Genomic DNA, 22,533 nt, shown 5'->3' with positions numbered 1-22,533 from the left:
GTTTCAACCATTCCTTGAGGGATGAGAGGTTCATGTTCTAGGTTTGCCAAAATCACCTGATACTCTGGGAAGATTAGGAGTTCAGCTGAGGCACAGTAAGCTAGCCAGATGTGGGCTGCCAGGTACTGACATAGTAGAGAGAGAGACAGTCCCTAAATTCTGAAGTCCTGACATTCGAAGGCACAGTTCTGCTTGCCAGCAGAATCCCTGCAATAGAAAACTGTCTGCCCAATCAATACCCTGGGAAAAACTGCAACACCCAGGAACTAAACTCTTTACTAAGAAAATCAGACCAAAAGAAAGACTGGAGTGAGATGTGCATGAAAGGAACTTGCGAGTCAACACATTAGACACAAAAGAAGAGATTAGCCCGTGTATGTGGAGCCAGGAAACCCTAAAACCAGGGGTGCTTCACATTAATAGTCGGCGCCATCCTCTAATGCAAGCACAAGAACAGCTGTGGTGGTGGTGGGCGTGAACCTATAGCTACCATAGACGAGGAGGTCGATAATTCTGAAGTGAAAAAGTAAATGGAATACATTTAAGAGTACCAGACATGTTCACTACCATTTCGGAAAGATGTGAACAGAGAATCCAATCACTGTTAGAGAAGTGAAATGTAGAGTAGGCTCTTTTGCTGTTAGGTTGTGCCAAAATAGTATACATTTTACTTATTTCAAATCAACCAAATCAACAAAATGAACCAACCAGAGCATCCCTCCATCACTGGATGTACATTTTACTGAAAAGTGCACTGTTTTCAATGCGTCTGATCACATACGGACTTACTCCTTGAAATGAGAGCAGGAATCCACTAAAAGCAACAATCCTTGGCACAGGAAACCTTGTGCTCCCCAATTTATGGATCACACAACCAAAACAACTTTTGTAGTGAGTCGACGCCTTATGCTGAACTCACAACGAATGCGGAATCATTGCAAGAATCACTACCAACAAATACATTAGGGGAGAGCAAGATGACAATGAAAAATTACAGTAAACAAGAGTTTTACAAATCATAATTCTTCCAGGCCACACTGTGAGAGCGTCATCAGCCATTGAGTCATCGACAGATCCTCCAGCTCCCCCTGCACAATTGCAGGTAATATGTGATCCTTGCGGAAGGCCTGTGCCGCTGGCGCTGCATCCTCCCATGTGAGCGGAGCGTGCAGACCATCCCCACCATAGCGCTGGTTGTACCACTTGAAATAGGTCTCCTCTAACACCAGCCCCAGCCCCGGGGCAGTCCGGATCTTCAACCTGTTCTCTGCCGCCACAGATGCTGGTAGAATGTCCTCAGACAGCAGTCCCCGGGACACGGCGAGTGCCAGACCCACCATCTTGCGGATCTGATGCAACAGGAAGCTCTGCCCTGTGAGCTCGATGGTGGTGAACTCATGGCCCCTGTCCAAGTACGGCTCCTGTAAGGTCGCCCTAAAAATGTGGCGGCACACACTGGGGTCCTCCGCAGTCTTGTGTGAGGTGAAGTTGTGGTATCGGTGGGTGCCTTGATAGAAAGTGAGAATGTGGTGGAATCGATGAAAGTCCTCTCGGGATAGGCGGAAGCTGGAGTCTGGTTCAGTGCCATGGGCGAGCGCGAAGGTCGGCAGTGTGTATGAATAGGTCCTGGCGTCACACATGCTCTTGGAGTTGAAACCTTTAGTGACTTGCTTCACACCTGAAATAAGCAATTAAAGTAAGAATCAGATAAGTAATTGGTTGCTCCCAAACTTTAGTGCTGGCAAAGGCCAACGGCAATCTTAAAGTCAACAAAAAAAGAGGAAAATATTAACTGTAAAATGCAGCAAGAAGTGCACATTCCACAAGATAAGGCAGCACAACTTCTCCATGCATCCCATATGAGGAATATGCAGCCCAAAACTGTGAACATCATGGCTAAATGTTGTAGAGACGAGCATGTGAAGGTCTAGGCGGGATTGCAGGGAGAGTTCAATTTATTGGGAGTTAGTAAATCGTTGATACTAAGAAGAGCCATAAAAGATATACTCAAAGATTTCTATAGAAAATATACACAATAACATAAAACTGGGTTGTACAAAACATCCTTCTACTAACATATTGAATGACACCTTAACATAATCTTCTAGAGCGGATACAACAACTTCTTATATTAAACGTTAAATTACAGATTATTTAACTGCACTTTTCTTTAAAGATTTAAAACTAATAAATCAATTTTTAAACCATTATTATTTTTAAAACTCTAAAAGGGTGACAATGTTTCCTCAAATGAACACTGCATCTCAGTTTAAACAATCCTCTGACTGAAGACGCGTGCCATCACTTGTGACTTCCAATCTTACGTCAACTTTCAGCGCTGATAGCCTTTTCCAGCGCTGAAGCGGCAGCTTCCGAGGTACTGTTAACCAACCAATTTTTCATATAACAATAACCTCCTTGAAGTGTTGCCATTTCCCACCACTGCCAAATCATAACAGGTCAGACCCACCAAGCATGTGCCTAAAATTTCCCACTTGATTTCTGCAGATCTAACAGTTAATTAATTTTAGTTCAGAAGTCCTAAAAATCGTTTCTGATGCAGATATATACAATTGTATTTTATTTTATTTTTATAAATGCCGTAATTGCCGCTTAAGGTAATCCAGGCTTGGTCTCGATCCTCCATCCACAGTTTACTTTAATAATCGGATTTTCATCCGTATCCTTAACACAACTGTACAGCAATTTTTTTTTCCTTTTTTTTATTTCAGTAATTAAATTAATTCTTCTAATCTAGACACAGGAGCGATTTTCTACTTTTGATTACAAAATGACACTTACTCAACTGTAATATACATAACGACCACAAGATGGAAGCAGAGTAAACGAAATCTAAGTGAAAGCATCAGCGCCACAAAAATGGCAAATCTGTTCGGTAAATGTACTCTAGTGTAAGGGTCACTCCAACCCGTGTGTAAAGGGGGGGTGGGGGGGGTTCGTTGTGGGGCCCCAAACCCTTAAGAGGGGCCCCGTTCCACACAGGCCCAATGAATATCTGTGAGAAACTGAATCATGCGCCACACCTGTGCAGGAACTGGGGTGGGGGCCTGATTTATTAAGGTTTTGCGTCGACCTTGTGCCATGCGAGGGGGTGGAAGGGCAACGCAAAACCCAAGTGAAATTTATAAAGTCACGCAAGGCCACATTGCGTGGCCCTGCATAGCTTAATAAATCTAGAGTAAAGCAAAGCAGCATACAACGCCCCAGGGAGGCGTTTCATGGGTGGAGCGCAGTTGAACCCACACTCCACCCATGGATTTTGGCGCATCCCTATATTAACCATTAGTGCTAGACCTGGGAATGCTCACAATGCTCCGCCTCCCCCGGTGAGGCGTAATGAGGAGCATGTCTTTATTTCTCTTCGTTGTTTTCTCTTTCTATGTCGGCTACATTCTGCAACACACATAGAAAGAGGAAAATGAATGAATGAATGAGGATTTACAGAGCGCATAGTTACCCGGAAGCATCCCAGCGCTAAACCAGAACAGAGAGACCAGTACGAATACCAGAGAAGTAGTTAGAAATGATTAGGGAAAGAGGTGGGTTTTCAAGAGTTTCCGAAACCGCAGATGGCAAGATTCTGCACGTAGTTTCAAGGGGAGGGAATTCCACAGTTTAGCTGTATTTACCGAGAATCGACGTCCTCCTGTGCGTGCCTTTTTTACTCTGGGCACGATGACCAGACGTTCATGATCCGAACGGAGTGGTCTGTTGGCTTTATAGGGTACGACTAAGTTCTTCAGAATGGGGGGCCCCTTACCCTGCAACAGTTTGTATGCAATACATAAGGATTTGAATTTTACCCTTTTGCGTATCGGAAGCCAGTGCAGCAGTTTAAGTGATGGTTTAGCTGACATTCTGACTGAAGTGCCCGTGAGAAGCCTCTCTGCAGCATTCTGGATCTGTTGGAGTTTGTTAAATGTGGTTTCCGGTGCACCAAGGAAGATAGCGTTACTGTAATCCAATCTGGACAGGATCAATCCCTGGATCAGCAGCTTCCTAGAAGGCTGCGGGAGAAGTGGCAGAACTTTTCGAGCCGATCGGAGGAGGCCAAAACAGGCTCCCGCCATTTTTTTAGCTTGGGTCTTGAATGAAAGATCCTGTTCCATCCAGACCCCCAGGCGTTTGATCTCATTTTTTAGGGGAGGGGGGCTCGTCCAGACAGGTGGGCCAGATGTTCGAGGGCAATGTGGACCCTTCATGCCCTAGTAGCATAATTTCGGTCTTAGACCCGTTCAGTTTGAGGGAGGATTCACACATCCAGGTATAAATTTTTGATAGGCAGCAGTGGAGAGTGTCCGGACACTGTGCTAGTTGGGATAAGGAGACGACCAGTTGGGTGTCGTCAGCGTAGCTCACGGTTTTGATTCCAAACAGGGCAACCACCTCCTCCAGTGGGGCTATGTACACATTAAATAATGTGAGCTTAAGGATGAGCCTTGTGGCACCCCAAACTGGAGGGGAATTGCAGCCGATCGTGAGTTACTCTCCCAGACCTGAAAGGTGCGGTTGCTAAGGAATGAAGTAAGCCAGGACAAGGCTGTCCCTACCACACCTATGTCTGTCAGTCGTTGAATCAAGACCTGATGGTTAACAGTATCGAAAGCTGCACTTAGATCCAGGAGGATCACTGCCACTGATCCTCCTGAATCCAAAATGCATCTGGCCTCCTCAACGACTGCCAGAAAGGCGGTATCCGTACCCTGGCCAGGTTGAAAGACAGTTTGCGAGTTCCGGAGAAGGCTATTGGACTCTAGGAAATGGGAAAGTTGTTGATTAACTAGTCTTTCCGTGATCTTGCTAAGTCCAGGGAGTAGTGAAATCGCCCTATAATTGGCCAATTCCGCCGGGTCTAGGTGAAGCTTTTTAAGAAGTGCTTTTACAATAGCTCCCTTCTAGCCAGGTGGAACCACTCCCTGCGAAAGAGAGGCATTAATAAGATCAGTAACTGGTGTAGCAATGGTGGTTGCAATCTGTTTCAGAATCCGCATGGGTACCGGATCGCTAGGGGAACCGCTTTTGATGACGGGCAGAGCTTTAAGAACCTCATCCACTGATACTGGACCAAAGGCATCGAGCTGGATGTCGGGTGTTGCTAGCCGACTGCTTATATCTATTCCATGATCGAATTGAGGCAGGGTGGCTAAGATGTTATGAATTTTGGCGTCAAAATAGTTCGCCAATTTGTTGCATTTGACTCCTGAGATGTCTTGAGTCAGAGGGGGTTCAGGCACCTTGAGCAGTTCCTTGATGATTAGGAAAGTTTCTCTAGAGGAATTAGAAGAGTTTTTAATTCTTTTGTCAAAGAATTGTCTCTTGGTGCTGCGCTGGGCAGCCTTATATGCTCTCATGGCGGTGTGATACTCATCTTTACTGGATCCCGCCCAGTCTTTCCTCCAGGAGCGCTCCAGCTTCTTACATCCTTTTCTTAGGAGTTTCAGCTCGGGCGTGTACCAGGGAGCAGAGTCAGCTCTCTTCTACTTTTTCTGAATAATTTTCTTGGGGAGAATGGAGTCAAGTGAGTTGGTAAGCCAGTTTTCAAAGATCGTATCTGCAACCACAGGGTCAAGAACTGGAGGGGGGTAGGAATGTTCTAGTTTGGAGATCCAATTCTCAACAGAGAGTTTGGACCAGACCCTATCCATGACACGAGTATTGGGGGTTGTAGTGGCACAGCCACGATTTGCCAGGAAAAAGGGACCAGGAAGTGGTCGGTCCACGGGAGAGGATAGGGTGGTCTAGCTTTCAATGCATGAGCGTTGGTAAAAATCGGGTCAAGCAAATGTCCTTTGTTATGCGTTGCCCCAGTATTGACCAGTCCCAACTCATAGGATGTAAGGTCGAGGTGGAGGTCCGTCGCCACCAAGTCCAGAGGGTCATTAAAATGGAGATTGAGATCTCCCAAAATCATGAAATTAGGAGTAGAGGATGCCAGTACAGTAACAGTTTCCATCAGGGCACTAGCAAAATGGCTAGGGCATCCCGGTGGACGGTATACAAGTAGGCCAGAAAGGGAGACTGTAGGTGATATTTGTAAAGAGAAATAACAGCTCTCACAGTCTGCGGTGCCACTGTCTTTTGCCCTACATACAAATTTATCCCTATACAATATGGCCAGACCGCCCCCTCTACCAACGGGCCTATTCTGAAAGTGGATTAGGAAGCCTTGGGGGAGAGCACGTACAATTTCGGCCTCAGAATTGTGTGTAAGCCACGTCTCTGTGAGAAACAGGATATCTAACTTGTGGTCCTGAAGTAGGAGGTTAATCTCTAGGGAGTGTTTAGGGAGGGATCTACAGTTCAGGAGGGCCATTTGAAGGGAGTACTGTTCGTTAATAGGGGGGGTGAGCTGCATAAGTCGCAGTTGAGGAGTACCTTTTCTCCTTTATGTATATAATGGCAGTTCGTATTTTCAGAGGATCTGAGTAGCATGAGATCTCCTTGTGAATAGCTGATGTGACCCCCTATCGAATTGGCATATGTTCTGGCCCTAGGCCCGGCTGGGCCCGGACGGGCACAAGCGGGCTTACCTTTGGCGCGCTGGCGGCGCGCCCGCAGCGCGCGTCCGCTGCGTGTACGGCCTAGGCACATCCTTTAGGGGCGGAGGGGGGGGCGTGGCCTAAGGGTAGTGGGCGTGGCCTCGCTTCCAGGCTGATGGCGGCAAAAAGTTGAACTGGTCCACGGCAGCGTTTACATTGGCTGCGCGGGGTGATTACGAGCGAGTCTTTAAGGAGGAGGGGTGCCGAGGGGAGAGTGCTTCAAACAGGTAAAAACAACAATATAGGATATCAAATTGTTTAAAAACGAGTAAGCATTCCTTCCGGCTTCCGCCTCAGGAGCTGTCTGTTAGGCTGAATGCGAGCTTTGTGAAGAGCGCGACTTATATGGTTACCATGGGGGGCGTGGCCTCCGGGTAGTGGGCGTGGCCTCGCTTCCAGGCTGATGGCGGCAAAAAGTTGAACTGGCCCGCGGCAGCGTTTACATCGGCTACGCGGGGTGATTACGAGCAAGTCTTTAAGGAGGGGGAGTGCCCAGGGGAGAGTGCTTCAAACTGGTAAAAACAACAATATAGGAGATCAAATTGTTTAAAAACAAGTAACAGTTCCTCCCGGCTTCCGCCCCAGGAGCTGTCTGTTAGGCTGAAAATGCCTCAGAGGATTATTTTGTGCAGAAAGGTGTCCCTTCTTGCACAAAAACAATCCTGCCTACAACCCAGGCCCCCTTGCAGCATGGTGTAAGTGTACCTGTGTAGACACTGAGCAACCAAAAGTGTGCCAGCGCTAGTAAAGGACAGGTGGGCACTGTATAATGTTAAATATGGTGCATTCCCACCCTTTCTCTCTCACGAAGCACAGCAAGGTGGCTTGCTGTGTGAAACAAAAATTATAAGTATAGGCCTGGATTTTTGCGTACGACTTTAATGGTATGACCGCCACTGAGTGCAATTTTCATGAACAGCAATCAGCGGGAAACAGCCTTTACTACGCAACAGTTACAATGCATGCCATTACATCGCATGTCGTTGCAACGAAAAAGGTGTGCAGCAGTGGGTAGAAAGTGTTGGATTTAAATCCAACATCTTCCCTACTGTTGCACACACTGGAGTTGGAATAGAAAATTAATCTATTCCAACTTCCAGCGCTCCCCCGACAGAAAGTCGGGGTAAAGGTTGGCGTTGCAAAGGCAAGCAATGTAATGGCATGCGTTGTAACGTCACGTATTCGCTATCGTCGTACAGCCCCTGGACCGTGCAGCCTTTATTGAGAGCAACCTGTTTGCAAATATGCAGCTAGCAACCAGTATCCAGTAGTCCGTGGGAAACCCAGCACCTAGACTCAATAGAGCAATGCTTGAAGGGCTCTTGGGGCCGCGGAGCGTGCATCACTCAGCACATGCATGCCAGCTCGGAACCAACAAGCAGAGCTGCCAAGTGTTTAGATTGCTTTGTGTGACATTTCCATAGTTTCAGTGTGCATATGAGTGACAATCTATTGAAATAGTCTGACACTTTCAGTGATACTTTCTTGTGAGTAAAACCAAGCAGTGAAGACCATGTAAAGGAAGAAATATCAAAACTTTGCCACTTTTGTGCAATGAGGAGTTTTGAAACTGCTTTAAAATGCCTTGAGAAGAAGGTCACTGACCTCAGTGCTGCAGACTGGACACTGACTGCCAATTGGAGAGTGCTCCAGCCAGCCTCAACACACTCAGTGCCATTGGCTGCTCTCAGCTGAGGCCCAGAAGCAGACATAAACTTGAGCCAAGGGCTTCACGATTCTGCCCTAAGGGCTCCCGGGCCGAGATCCTAATCTCGCGCCACGAGTCGATGTTTTAATATTAAGTGTCAGTTCCCCCGGAGTGTTGCTGTGAACGACCAGTCGGTGGCAAGTGCCCACTGACTGCCGGTCTGAGTCCTGCAGTCTGTCAGCCTGACTGGACTGCACACCATTGTCCGCGCTGCTCTTTATCTGAGGCTCAGGAGAGCAGGAAAGTCAGAGAGGTTCATGCCAGGCAGGGCCAGTGCTGCTAATGGCCACTCATCACCGTCAGACGTCCCTCCAGCCAGCCTGAGTCTCACCAAACTGCACATGTTGTTGCTGCTCTCTTTCCAACAAGGGGTGGTGAGGGACAGAGTCTCTGAATTAAGCAGAATACTCACACCCAGTCAAGAGATCAGGGCTAGATCCAACACCGTTTTTTAGCTCACTGCACCATCCCAGTTTCAGAACCTGGCTGTTTGCAAATTAGTCTGTTCCTGTCCCAGTGCATGATGGGAAAGGGGCAAACCAAACTACAAAAGCCAATTCTTACACTGGGAAGGAAACAAGCTACCGGGGACCGGTTTCTGGCATTTCAGCCGTCTTCGGCCCGGCTTGCTTGAATCCTGATGGTGCAATGAGCAAGGGACTCACATCTGAGTGTACCCTTCCACGCTTAGGGTGGACAAAAATATTTACAACAAGGGGTGGTGAGGGACAGAGTCTCTGAATTAAGCAGAATACTCACACCCAGTCAAGAGATCAGGGCTAGATCCAACACTGTTTTTTAGCTCACTGCACCATCCCAGTTTCAGAACCTGGCTGTATGCAAATTAGTCTGTTCCTGTCCCAGTGCATGATGGGAACAGGGCAAACCAAACTACAAAAGCCAATTCTTACACTGGGAAGGAAACAAGCTACCGGGGACCGGTTTCTGGCATTTCAGCCGTCTTCGGCCCGGCTTGCTTGAATCCTGATGGTGCAATGAGCAAGGGACTCACATCTGAGTATACCCTTCCACGCTTAGGGTGGACAAAAATATTTACAACAAGGGGTGGTGAAGGACAGAGTCTCTGAATTAAGCAGAATACTCACACCCAGTCAAGAGATCAGGGCTAGATCCAACACCGTTTTTTAGCTCACTGCACCATCCCAGTTTCAGAACCTGGCTGTATGCAAATTAGTCTGTTCCTGTCCCAGTGCATGATGGGAACAGGGCAAACCAAACTACAAAAGCCAATTCTTACACTGGGAAGGAAACAAGCTACCGGGGACCGGTTTCTGGCATTTCAGCCGTCTTCGGCCCGGCTTGCTTGAATCCTGATGGTGCAATGAGCAAGGGACTCACATCTGAGTATACCCTTCCACGCTTAGGGTGGACAAAAATATTTACAACAAGGGGTGGTGAGGGACAGAGTCTCTGAATTAAGCAGAATACTCACACCCAGTCAAGAGATCAGGGCTAGATCCAACACCGTTTTTTAGCTCACTGCACCATCCCAGTTTCAGAACCTGGCTGTATGCAAATTAGTCTGTTCCTGTCCCAGTGCATGATGGGAACAGGGCAAACCAAACTACAAAAGCCAATTCTTACACTGGGAAGGAAACAAGCTACAGGGGACCAGTTTCTGGCATTTCAGCCGTCTTCGGCCCGGCTTGCTTGAATCCTGAAGGTGCAATGAGCAAGGGACTCACATCTGAGTATACCCTTCCACGCTTAGGGTGGACAAAAATATTTACAACAAGGGGTGGTGAGGGACAGAGTCTCTGAATTAAGCAGAATACTCACACCCAGTCACGAGATCAGGGCTAGATCCAACACCGTTTTTTAGCTCACTGCACCATCCCAGTTTCTGAACCTGGCTGTATGCAAATTAGTCTGTTCCTGTCCCAGTGCATGATGGGAACAGGGCAAACCAAACTACAAAAGCCAATTCTTACACTGGGAAGGAAACAAGCTACCGGGGACCGGTTTCTGGCATTTCAGGCATTTCAGCCGTCTTCGGCCCGGCTTGCTTGAATCCTGATGGTGCAATGAGCAAGGGACTCACATCTGAGTATACCCTTCCACGCTTAGGGTGGACAAAAATATTTACAACAAGGGGTGGTGAGGGACAGAGTCTCTGAATTAAGCAGAATACTCACACCCAGTCAAGAGATCAGGGCTAGATCCAACACCGTTTTTAAGCTCACTGCACCATCCCAGTTTCAGAACCTGGCTGTATGCAAATTAGTCTGTTCCTGTCCCAGTGCATGATGGGAACAGGGCAAACCAAACTACAAAAGCCAATTCTTACACTGGGAAGGAAACAAGCTACCGGGGACCGGTTTCTGGCATTTCAGCCGTCTTCGGCCCGGCTTGCTTGATTCCTGATGGTGCAATGAGCAAGGGACTCACATCTGAGTGACAGACTGATTTGCATATAGCCAGGTTCTGAGCTGGGATGGGACAGTGAGATAAATAACGGTGATGGATCAAGCCCTGATCTTTGGACTGGGTAAGAGTGGTCTGCTTAATTCAGACACTCTGTTCATCACCACCCCCTTTTCTAAATCGTTTTTGGCCACTATAGGTGTGGCAGGGTATACTCAGACATGAGTCCCTTTCTCACTGCTCCATCAGGATTCAAGCAAGCCGGGCCGAAGACGGTCCCCGGTAGCTTGTCTCCTTTCTGGTGAAGAATTAGCTTGGTAGTTTAATCTGCCCTGTTCCCATGATGCACTGGGCCAGGGACAGACTGATTTGCATATAGCCAGGTTCTGAGCTGGGATGGGGCAGTGAGATAAATAACGGTGATGGATCAAGCCCTGATCTTTGGACTGGGTAAGAGTGGTCTGCTTAATTCAGACACTCTGTTCATCACCACCCCCTTTTCTAAATCGTTTTGGCCACTATAGGTGTGGCAGGGTATACTCAGACATGAGTCCCTTTCTCACTGCTCCATCAGGATTCAAGCAAGCCGGGCCGAAGACGGCTGAAATGCCAGAAACCGGTCCCCGGTAGCTTGTCTCCTTTCTGGTGAAGAATTGGCTTGGTAATTTAGTCTGCCCTGTTCCCATGATGCACTGGGCCAGGGATAGACTGATTTGCATATAGCCAGGTTCTGAGCAGGGATGGGGCAGTGAGATAAATAACGGTGATGGATCAAGCCCTGATCTTTGGACTGGGTAAGAGTTGTCTGCTTAATTCAGACACTCTGTTCATCACCACCCCCTTTTCTAAATCGTTTTTGGCCACTATAGGTGTGGCAGGGTATACTCAGACATGAGTCCCTTTCTCACTGCTCCATCAGGATTCAAGCAAGCCGGGCCGAAGACGGCTGAAATGCCAGAAACCGGTCCCCGGTAGCTTGTCTCCTTTCTGGTGAAGAATTGGCTTGGTAGTTTAGTCTGCCCTGTTCCCATGATGCACTGGGCCAGGGACAGACTGATTTGCATATAGCCAGGTTCTGAGCTGGGATGGGGCAGTGAGATAAATAACGGTGATGGATCAAGCCCTGATCTTTGGACTGGGTAAGAGTGCTCTGCTTAATTCAGACACTCTGTTCATCACCACCCCCTTTTCTAAATCGTTTTTGGCCACTATAGGTGTGGCAGGGTATACTCAGACATGAGTCCCTTTCTCACTGCTCCATCAGGATTCAAGCAAGCCGGGCCGAAGACGGCTGAAATGCCAGAAACCGGTCCCCGGTAGCTTGTCTCCTTTCTGGTGAAGAATTGGCTTGGTAGTTTAGTCTGCCCTGTTCCCATGATGCACTGGGCCAGGGACAGACTGATTTGCATATAGCCAGGTTCTGAGCTGGGATGGGGCAGTGAGATAAATAACGGTGATGGATCAAGCCCTGATCTTTGGACTGGGTAAGAGTGGTCTGCTTAATTCAGACACTCTGTTCATCACCACCCCCTTTTCTAAATCGTTTTTGGCCACTATAGGTGTGGCAGGGTATACTCAGACATGAGTCCCTTTCTCACTGCTCCATCAGGATTCAAGCAAGCCGGGCCGAAGACGGCTGAAATGCCAGAAACCGGTCCCCGGTAGCTTGTCTCCTTTCTGGTGAAGAATTGGCTTGGTAGTTTAGTCTGCCCTGTTCCCATGATGCACTGGGCCAGGGACAGACTGATTTGCATATAGCCAGGTTCTGAGCTGGGATGGGGCAGTGAGATAAATAACGGTGATGGATCAAGCCTTGATCTTTGGACTGGGTAAGAGTGGTCTGCTTAATTCAGACACTCTGTTCATCACCACCCCCTTTTCTAAATCGCTCTCTTTCCAGCACTCACAGCTGGGCACCTGCCTTTCTACACCATCCAGAAAGCCCGAGATAGGGACTGCTCTTGTCGGTGGAGGTACTCTATGCTGCTGATGGTAGGTGCCAGGTTGGTCGGACTGGCCTTAGCAGCACCAGTTCATCGCTCCGTCCAGGATGCCACAAAAGGTGCTTTTTGTGCTGCTGCTTGCAGTACTGAGTTTGGAGGCTGCTGGTGTGCAGTGCACTTCTTTTAACTTCGGGTTAGACCCCTTATGCACAGAGACTTTGCAGTTTCCCTGCTTGTGTGGTGTCTGAAAACAACAGAAGGGGGAGGATCAAAGTGAAGCTGGGTCTGGATTCCGGCTGTTTGTTTTCTGGCAAAAGATGCACACATGGCACAGAGAGAGGCTACTCCTTCCTGGTGCAAATTTGTCTTTCAAGACTGGGAAGTTAGTGCTTTGGAATATTTTTGGCACTTCTTACCCATATCAACGCTCATCCCTCCCAGCCCGGCTGAGTCTAATCGAATCGAATCAAATCTTTATTCAAATTTTATCAAATCCATAAAAGCAGTACAAATATACAATCCCAATAAAATAAAATAGCCATGATTCCAAATACATTTAAAACGACACACATTACAAAATTACAGATTATTTACCAGCGATAATACAGAAATTTGCTAAGGGTACTCCATTGTTTTAGGTACATAGGTAATAACTCTCAAAAAAGTGCTGGTGCGGAATATCAATTTATCATTGTTCAAAGTTAGCAGCATCAAATAAGACTGTTCCAAAGAAAGTGGTCTGTGCTTCTTAAAATATGGAACTAGAAACCATCCATGATATTGGTTAAGATGTGCTCACGAATGAAGAAGTCCAATTCTAAGCCCCTTTTTGCTGCTCGATCAGTTTGAGTGTTTCCCTCATTTAATTGGGGATTTGGAATCTTAGCATTAAAATCCCCAGCTATGATAATCCTTTTACCCATACTTTTATCTGGTGACTCAATGGCGTCAGACAAACATTTAAAAAGTTCTATGAAGTTTTTGTTTGGGATTGAATAAAAATCATTGTTATAAAAACATAATCACATAAAAAGGGACCTTTCTTTTATATTCAATAATCTGGATGTTAGGATTTTTAGTTGGTATTGTCTTAATGCTGCCACCTGCAGTTATCCTAATACCAATTAGTAACCCGCCCATAGGCCGACCAAAATCAGGTTTAGTTGCAGTTACACTATTGCAATAAAAGCCCTCTATATAGAGATCGGTAGTGGCCCATGTCTCCTGGAACATTATTATGTCTTTATCAGATAGTATCTTTAACCAGTCTGGATCCGATAATCTTGGTTCCAGCCCTGCAGCGTTCTAACTAAGGATCTCAAGGTCAGTTTTAGTTGACATATTTAGGCAGGCTTTTCCGATATTCTCATTTGTGGTCCCCTCATTTAAGACTCTTTGTTTGGGTGGAGCGCTATCCTCACCATCCCCAGTGCTTTCAATTGCTACAATCTCTTACTTTTATCCTTGTAGGTGACGGGCATTCCGTTATGGATGCTACTACTACATTTACTTCCCTATCGTCCGGAATAGGCATCAAATGGCTGTTGGGCATCTGATTACCTCTTCTGTCAAGCTTTCTAGACCCCTCCCGATCTCTGGGAGGCTCAATGGTTACTGTCAGTCAGTCGACCATCTCCAGACAGCTGTACCTGTTGGCGGTCGGAACCCCTATAAAGTTTTATATAAATGCTCCATCTCTGCCCGGGTTCCCTCCCCAGTCTCCTCGGCCCATTCTACTCCAATTCCTATCATGACCCGGACCGACACGACTCCTAGGGGGATAGAAGAAGGAGAGTCGTTTGGTTTCAATACGTTCATAGAGCCCTTGGGTTCTCCAAGAACATATGTCTACAGTACGTTGGTCCTCAAAATTAATTAAGACACAGTCACCCTGGGTAGTTTTCCGCTCTTCTCCCACCCAGGGGACTCTGCGCACCATTAGGATCCTACTTGAACAATGAGGGGGTAGGGGTCGGATGCTGTTGAGCCAGTATTGGGCTTTGTTCTTTAGTGACCAACTGGTTTCATCTATATGGTCTGTCACCTCTGGAACCCCAGTCATAACTACTACTAGTGGACTTGCTTCTGGGGGCAAATTAACTAGGGGTCTACGCTCTTTTACTCCCCTCTTCCAATCTCTTTTGGGGAGTGTTGGAGAGTCCTTAGGTGAGCTATCTTTATGTCTGGTAAGCACAGCAGGGTTTACCGATTTAACTGCTGTTTTATTGACTTGAGCTTACGGGGTCTTTGGCTTTCCATTTATATTTGCTACTTGTACAGTCGTTTTCTTAGTTAATGAATCTGCCAGTTTGTTGTTTTTAAGTTTTGTCTCCCCAGGCGTTATTGCCCCGTGATTAGGTGTGTTTTTGGGTGCGTTTTTGTAGAGGGCGCTTAATTCGGCCAGTTGTTTTTCTATATGTAAGAGTCTAGTCTCTATTGGGGACAAATGGATGTTGAAAAGCTCCCCAATTTTTGCTAACAATTTACTGTTTTCATTGCAGTGGTTACATGTCCCCCCCCCCCCCACGTACCCAAACCCTCTACACTTTCTATGTCCAGAACTTCGTTTGTCACATCTGGGTGTGATCTTCCATTGCCATTCTTTGGGGGGTGATCTAATCCTTTCACATACTTTTTCTTTGACACACATTTCGTAACCGTTGGCACCTTTGCCTGTTTCTTTTGTTTCTGTATAGCACCCTCCCTCCTTCCCCTTGACTGCTTATTGCTTGTATCATCTGGCGTAAGGTTAATAACTAATTCTGGGGACCTTTCTAAAGCCAAACTTAATTGTGAATCTGACAGAAGTTGCGACGCTGACAGATCAACTATATTTGGCATACTATGTACTTCTGCCCGGACATCTACTAGAGAACCTGCATCCTGAGCTTGTACTGGGGTTCCAGCTAATGCAAGAGGTCCCAAGGACGAGCGTCTAGCCAGAGCTAGATCTTGAGAGACTCTGCGCTCCAGAAGAATAATACTTTGATCTATAGTTTCATTTGCCCTTGTAATAAAATTGTCCAATGGACCTATAATCTGCGCTCCACCCGCAGCCGTTTTACTTCTACTACCCCTCGTAGACATGATGTACAATAATATGAATATATACTTAGCAAATATTAGCTTGTACGGTATAGTTAAATAAGTAAAGCATGCATACAAGATATCTGTGGACGGAAGTAGTAAAGAATAAATAAATAAAGAGGGGGGGCCCGGTCCGGTCTCACACGGTCTTTAACGGGCTTAAACGGGCCCGCCCTTGGCCCGGGCTTCATCTAGAGCGCGCCCGCGCGCGTCCCGCGAAGGGAGCGCCGTAGATTTATGCACCTCCCGGGCGCGGAAATGGGTGGAGGTGGGCAGGATCCAGGAGCAAAGTCCTCTGGGGACTGTAGTCCCCCGCACGGTAGCCGCAAGATCTTCTGGTGCGGCAGCGGGGGGGACCAGCGAACACAAGCGGCCACAGAGGAGCGTGGGTGCCTGAAGGCACAGGTCCCAAACAGTCACGGCCCTCACAAAAGCCCAGGTACAATTTTCAAGTTTTCCCGCTCACCCAAGGGAGCGCCGTAGATTTATGTGCCTCTCGGGCGCGGAAATGGGTGGAGGTGGGCGGGATCCAGGAGCAAAGTCCTCTGGGGGCTATAGTCCCGGCCCTCACAAAAGCCCAGGTACAATTTTCAAATTTTCCGGTTGAGTCAGTGAGCTCAGAATTTCAGAACTGGGCAACAAGCAGTGCAGCACGCTGGCAGAGGCTGCTATTGTTTTCATACAATGCAGTGCCTCGTCGGTCCTTCCAAGAGCTATAATATGTGTGAATAATATATTTTATAATATATCTTCGCTCCTGCCCTGAGTGATCGCTCCCTTGTCTCTCCACCGAGACTCGGTATAGTAGAACTGCGCTGCATTGTAATTGACTGGGCCTGTATTTGCAACTGGAAAGTAATTGTATTTACCTCGCCTGCTTGCACCATATCTGTATTGACATTGAATTAATAGCGCGATATCCCTCGGCGCCTTGCTCTACTCCCCCCCTCCATTTTGTCCCTGTTGTTGTTGTGCTCCGTGTGCGCTGACCTGAGCCCGCCCCGCCTCCCAGCTGAGCCGCCCTCGCCCCTCCCCCTTCCCACCATCCATATATGACTGCAGCCCATGCGCGCAGCGTCCACGCGCAGCGACCGCGCCCCATCCGCGCCGAAGGTGCGCCAAAGGTAAGCCCGTCTACGCCCGTCCGCGCCTGGAACGCGCCCAGCGCCATACCCCCTGGCCCTCGCATTGCCCAGCCCTCCCGCATTACCTACGATGCCACCACCCTCCTAGCCCTTAACCCGGGCCGCTCCCCCAACTGCGTCCAAGCCGCTCCTGGACACACCCATGGACCCTTCTCTTGCTACTCCTGCAAGTTCGACGGCACCAAGAACAACTCCTCATCTACGAACACACAACAGATATCCGACCCCAACCACCTAAAATGCATCCTGCTCAACACCCGCTCAGTCCACAGGCACGCCATCGACCTCTGGAATCTACTAGACACCATATCTCAGGACGCCGCCATCCTAACAGAAACATGGATGAACGCCTCTTCCGCCCCAGACATCACCATTGCCATCCCAGAAGACTATAAGATCATACGCAAGGACCGTACCGGCCACACAGGAGGAGGAATCGCTATCGTCCACAAGAAATCCATCCACATCTCAACCAGCTCTGACGTCAATCTCGCCAACTCTGAACACCTTCACTTCCAGATCCACACCGACCCCAAAACCACACTCAGAGGCACCCTCCTTTACAGACCTCCAGGACCCCGCGCACAATTCAGTGAGGACATCACGGATTTCATCACTCCACACGCCCTCCCATCCAAAGATTACATCCTTCTGGGAGACCTCAATTTTCACCTTGAAAAGAGCAACGACCATAACTCCACCACCCTTTTGGACAACCTCGCCAACCTCGGACTTAAACAACTGGTCACTTCCCCCACCCACATCGCAGGTCACACACTCGACCCTATCTTCACTTCCAGCAACCATGTATATTCAGCCACACTACGGCTCTCCTCTGGACTGACCACAGCTGCGTCCACTTTACCTACAACAAGCCCAAACCCAACAACCACCCCCAACCAACTCTGCAAAGAAACTGGAACAAAATCACCATCGACCAGATCTCCTCATCGCTTCTTCTAAACCCCCCAGCCCACTCCTCAAACCCCGACCAAGCCGCCACCAACCTCTCCCTATGGTTATCCAACAGCGCCGACATCCTAGCACCACTGAAAAAACGACAAATCAAACTTGGCAGCAAGAAAGCCTCCTGGTTCAACGATGATCTCAAGAAATCCAAGAAACTCTGCCGCTCCCTGAAGAAGGCCTGGAAAAAAGACCCAACCACCAGCACCAAGGAAGCCTTCAAAAACGCCACTCGCACACACCACCAACTGATCCGAAAAGCCAAGAAAACCGCCTTCAAGAACCGACTAGATAGCAACGCCCACAACAGCAAGGAACTTTTCAACATCGTCAAGGAATTCACCAATCCCTCGGCCAACTCCAACGACATCACCCCCTCTCAAGCCCTCTGCGACTCCCTAGCCTCATTCTTCCACAACAAAATCGCAGACATCCACAACAGCTTCGACAACCAACCCGGACACCAACCCACCCAACCATCTGCTGGACCTTCACCACCCTCGAACATCCTTAATGACTGGAACCCAATCTCCACTGAGGACACTATCCGCCTGATGAACTCCATCCACTCAGGATCCCCAACTGACCCATGCCCTCACCACATCTTCAACAAAGCAGACTCCATCATAGCACCGCACCTCAGAGACGTCATCAACTGCTCCCTCAACTCCGCCACCTTCCCGGAAAGCTGGAAACACGCAGAACTCAGCGCACTTCTGAAAAAACCCACAGCGGACCCCACCGAACTCAAAAACTACCGTCCCATTTCGCTCCTTCCATTCCCGGCCAAAGTCATCGAGAAAGCTGTCAACAACCACCTCGCCGCCTTCCTCGAAGCCAACAACTCCCTCGACTCCTCACAGTCCGGCTTCCGAGCCAAACACAGCACTGAAACCGCCCTCATCGCAGCAACAGACGACATTCGAACCCTACTGGACAATGGAGACACAGTCGCCCTCATCCTCCTCGACCTCTCCGCAGCCTTCGACCTAGTCTGCCATAACACCCTTCTACAGCGCCTCAGAAACATTGGAATCCAAGGAAAAGCACTAGAATGGATCACCTCGTTCCTCACCGGAAGAACCCAGAGAGTCCGCCTTCCACCATTCAAGTCAGAGGCCACTGAAGTCATCTGCGGCGTTCCACAAGGATCCTCACTCAGCCCCACCCTTTTCAACGTATACATGAGCCCCCTCGCGACCATCGCACGCCAACACAACCTCAACATCATCTCCTACGCGGACGACACTCAACTGATCCTATCACTCACCAATGACCCTCGCACCGCCAAAACTAACCTACACGAAGGAATGAAAGAAGTTGCCGAATGGATGAAACATAGCCGTCTGAAACTGAACTCTGATAAAACAGAAGTCCTTATCTTAGGTACCTCCCCCTCCGCATGGGACGATTCTTGGTGGCCAGAAGCCCTTGGAAAAGCACCCATCCCGACAGACCATGCACGGAACCTAGGCGTCATCCTGGACTCCTCACTTTCAATGTACAAACAAGTCAACGCCGTCTCTTCATCCTGCTTCAACATTCTTCGCATGCTCAAAAAAACATTTTGTTGGATCCCCACCGAAACTAGGAAAACGGTCACCCACACCCTGGTCACGAGCCGACTGGACTACGGAAACACCCTCTACGCCGGTACTAACGCTAATCTCCAGAAAAAACTCCAACGAATTCAAAACGCCTCAGCCAGGCTCATATTAGACATCCCGCGTAAAGAACATATCTCTGGTCACCTGAAAAACCTCCACTGGCTTCCCGTCAATAAGAGGATCACCTTCCGGCTACTAACCCACGCACACAAAGCACTCTACGAAATCGGACCAGAATGCCTCAACACACGACTGTCCTTCTACTCCCCCTCCCGCCAGCTACGATCATCCAACCAAGCCCTTGCCACTGTACCTCGCATCAACAAAACCACCATGGGAGGTAGATCCTTCTCCTACCTGGCAGCTAAAACCTGGAACTCCCTTCCCACTCACCTTCGCCTTACCCAGAATCACCTAGCATTCAGAAAGCAACTTAAAACGTGGATATTTGACAAGTAATTCCCCACCCCTCCTCAAGCGCCTTGAGACCCTCTGGGTATGTAGAGCGCTATATAAATTCTTTGACTTTGACTTTGACTTTGACTTTGACTATGCAGGCACCAGCCATAATGTGCGGTAGTTTAACCCCTGACAACTGGTACTTTGCAGGGCTGAACACGGGGATGCTACCCCTAAAAATACTGCTGCACCAGCCGTGGAGCTACACCAGATCCGTAGACTACAGAAGCAGGTGCAAACTGATGTGTATCCTTGTTGCAGCCCTTTCTAGAAAAGTCACAAACATACAAGGGGAGCCAAGGCTATTGTAGGGTGGCATTAGCATGCTTATTTACGGGTTAACACTCTGCTCATTAGATGCTCAAAATGTTAATAGAACTGAAATTGAAGTGAAAGTACAATCATTGTTTAATTAGAGCACTGACTTGCCTCTTTACCTAGGCTGAGTGATGGACCACATGTCATTTACAAAAGCTTTAGAGTTCTTGCTTTTTACTGAATACATGCGGACATGTAATGAACCTTGACTTACTTGCCCTCTAAATGGAATTACTCGTGTGGCACTTGTGTTTCTTTAAATGCAATGTATATTGGAAGAGCTGTTAATGTGAACATACCTCCACTGATAAACTGCATGCTTTGATTTTAAACACCAGTCTGGCCTCCATGCCAAGGGGAAAACGTGACTTGTTAAGAAGGTAGGGGAGAAGATCTTTGTTAGGACAGTTGTCAGGGTTGTTTTTTTATGTCACCAGAACATTCCTATCATAATTTTGATCGACTGTTTATAAACATATGTGAATTCTATGGGTTTTTTCAGTTGAATTAGAGCCCAAGTAGCAGACGTGGGGGTAAAAAAGTAATATGAGCCTTCGGACACTTGCCACTCTGCATGGGGGTCACACGCTCTGCTTGCATTCATGGGTTCTGCCTGTCTAGGCCCTGAGGTGAATGGGACCACCTTCTGTTTATAGACACAGCTGGCCACAACTGCCTCACATACAGCAAATTCTATTATGAAGATGGGAAGGACACAGCTCAATAAATGAAGTGGTGGGAAGTCCTTGACCTGCACCACAAAGTGAAGAAGAGGCCAAAAGTGAATGCAGCCCCGATCTCAGAGCCCTGGCTGCTGATGATTATTCTATTGTGAACCCCTGCAGCTGTGCAATGTGACCTGAGCACATCAGGCCAGAGGAGCAGGCTCCATCATGCTGGAGTAGGCCGGTAAGGGGGCGGCAAAGGTCAAGCAAAGGTCCATACAAATGTGAGATCTCGAAGGGTAGAACATAAAAAAGGCAGAATGTGGCATGTGAAAAGGGATGAGAAGAGGGTTCAAAGCGCCAGCAGGCTGCGGAAGCACCTGCACTGCGTGTGGGTATCAGTGAGTGACATCAGCACCATTGCAGCATCAGTTCTAGCAACTGCAATCTTGCATTTCAAAAGTTATTGTGAAAAATTCCAAGGGCAATTCCACAAGCCAAATATGCCACCTCTGCAATAAATTCACACTTCCGAGTCCAATAATTGAAATCAAAGGCAAAATATAAAACAGGGATGGCTTTCCTATGTGGACTTAATTAGCTGCTCTATCATACACATGGCCATATGCCAGGCCAAGCACAGACGTCCAAGGTGCATCTATATTAAGCTAGTTTGCAGACTCTGATTTTCAAAATCATCATGTTTGCTATCACAAAATATAAATTTCTTATGTACGAAACCCATTTTAGGATGAGGTAACCTTTTACAGACTTCTAAAATGGATGTGCCAAATGTTTGCTTATTCGCAGTGTAGAAAGTATGTGTTGGGGTGTTCCTTCTAACTTTTGAGTCGATACTGTAGGTATATATGGTTTGCTACCTGAATCCTGGTTGCAAAGCAGTGAAAAGTTACAGACTCCCAAGTTGGGATACTAACATATTTGTAAAAGGGAAGGAGTCCCCTTGGGTCCTTTTCCCCTTTGTGAATTTGGGTAAATGTTTCAATGACAGTGGTTCAGAGGACCACTGTCAAATCTTTGCTTAACTTTTTAAAGTATATATAAATAAAAACAGCCCTGTTTCCTTTAGAGAAGTCGACTTTATTCAGATTAATCACACGCACGGTAGTCCTTGTAGGCCAATATCCTCGAATGCGAACGTCCTTTTATTTTTTCAACAATCAAAAAGTGTGGATGTGCGGTCCAGGGGAGGACACCTGTCGATGCTACTGATGATTTTGTTGTGTCATGCTCTCAATAATGTGTATACTGGTGGTTTAATAAGTTTGGGTGCTCAACCTAGGGGCCATAACACAAGAACACCATCAAAAACACTGAGAGTTGCACAAAAACAGGGGGTCGTGACATTAACCACTAACGATGCTAGAGCAGGTGATTTCATGATGTGAGTAGAACTATTGGGAAAGATAACTAGGAGAATTAATTCTAGCTATTTTTGAGAAACAGGCCTTGGAAGAATATGGAAAGCACGGCACGACATTGAGACAAAAGACACATTTTTCTTGGATGCAGTACACTTCTCCAAACACAAGATGGCGAGACAAACCCATTTAAGGTTCAGTCAATGATGTAGTGGCTGACGACAAACAACAGGTAAAGAATACAATGTGCCGAGGGGAGCAGCACATTGGAGAGACTTAGCAAAAAGACCACGGGATGCCAGACGAGG

At 47.7% G+C, this 22,533-nt stretch overlaps 1 protein-coding gene across 1 annotated transcript in view; it reads right to left on the bottom strand.

The window, feature by feature from the left end:
• Positions 1-718: 718 nt before the first annotated feature.
• LOC147734931 (pseudouridylate synthase 1 homolog) overlaps positions 719-22,533 on the bottom strand; it is a 62,306-nt gene continuing 40,491 nt past the window's right edge. The window contains exon 6 of the mRNA XM_086953689.1: positions 719-1,678. Coding sequence (XP_086809815.1) covers positions 1,017-1,678 — 662 coding nt within the window. The 3' untranslated portion in view covers positions 719-1,016. The remainder of the gene's footprint in view (positions 1,679-22,533) is intronic.

This window comes from Lissotriton vulgaris, chromosome 1_2, assembly GCF_964263255.1.
Source record: "Lissotriton vulgaris chromosome 1_2, aLisVul1.2, whole genome shotgun sequence".
NCBI lineage: Eukaryota > Metazoa > Chordata > Amphibia > Caudata > Salamandridae > Lissotriton > Lissotriton vulgaris.
The sequence above is the reverse complement of the archived record's forward strand: the minus strand, read 5'-3'. Positions and strand labels throughout refer to the sequence as shown.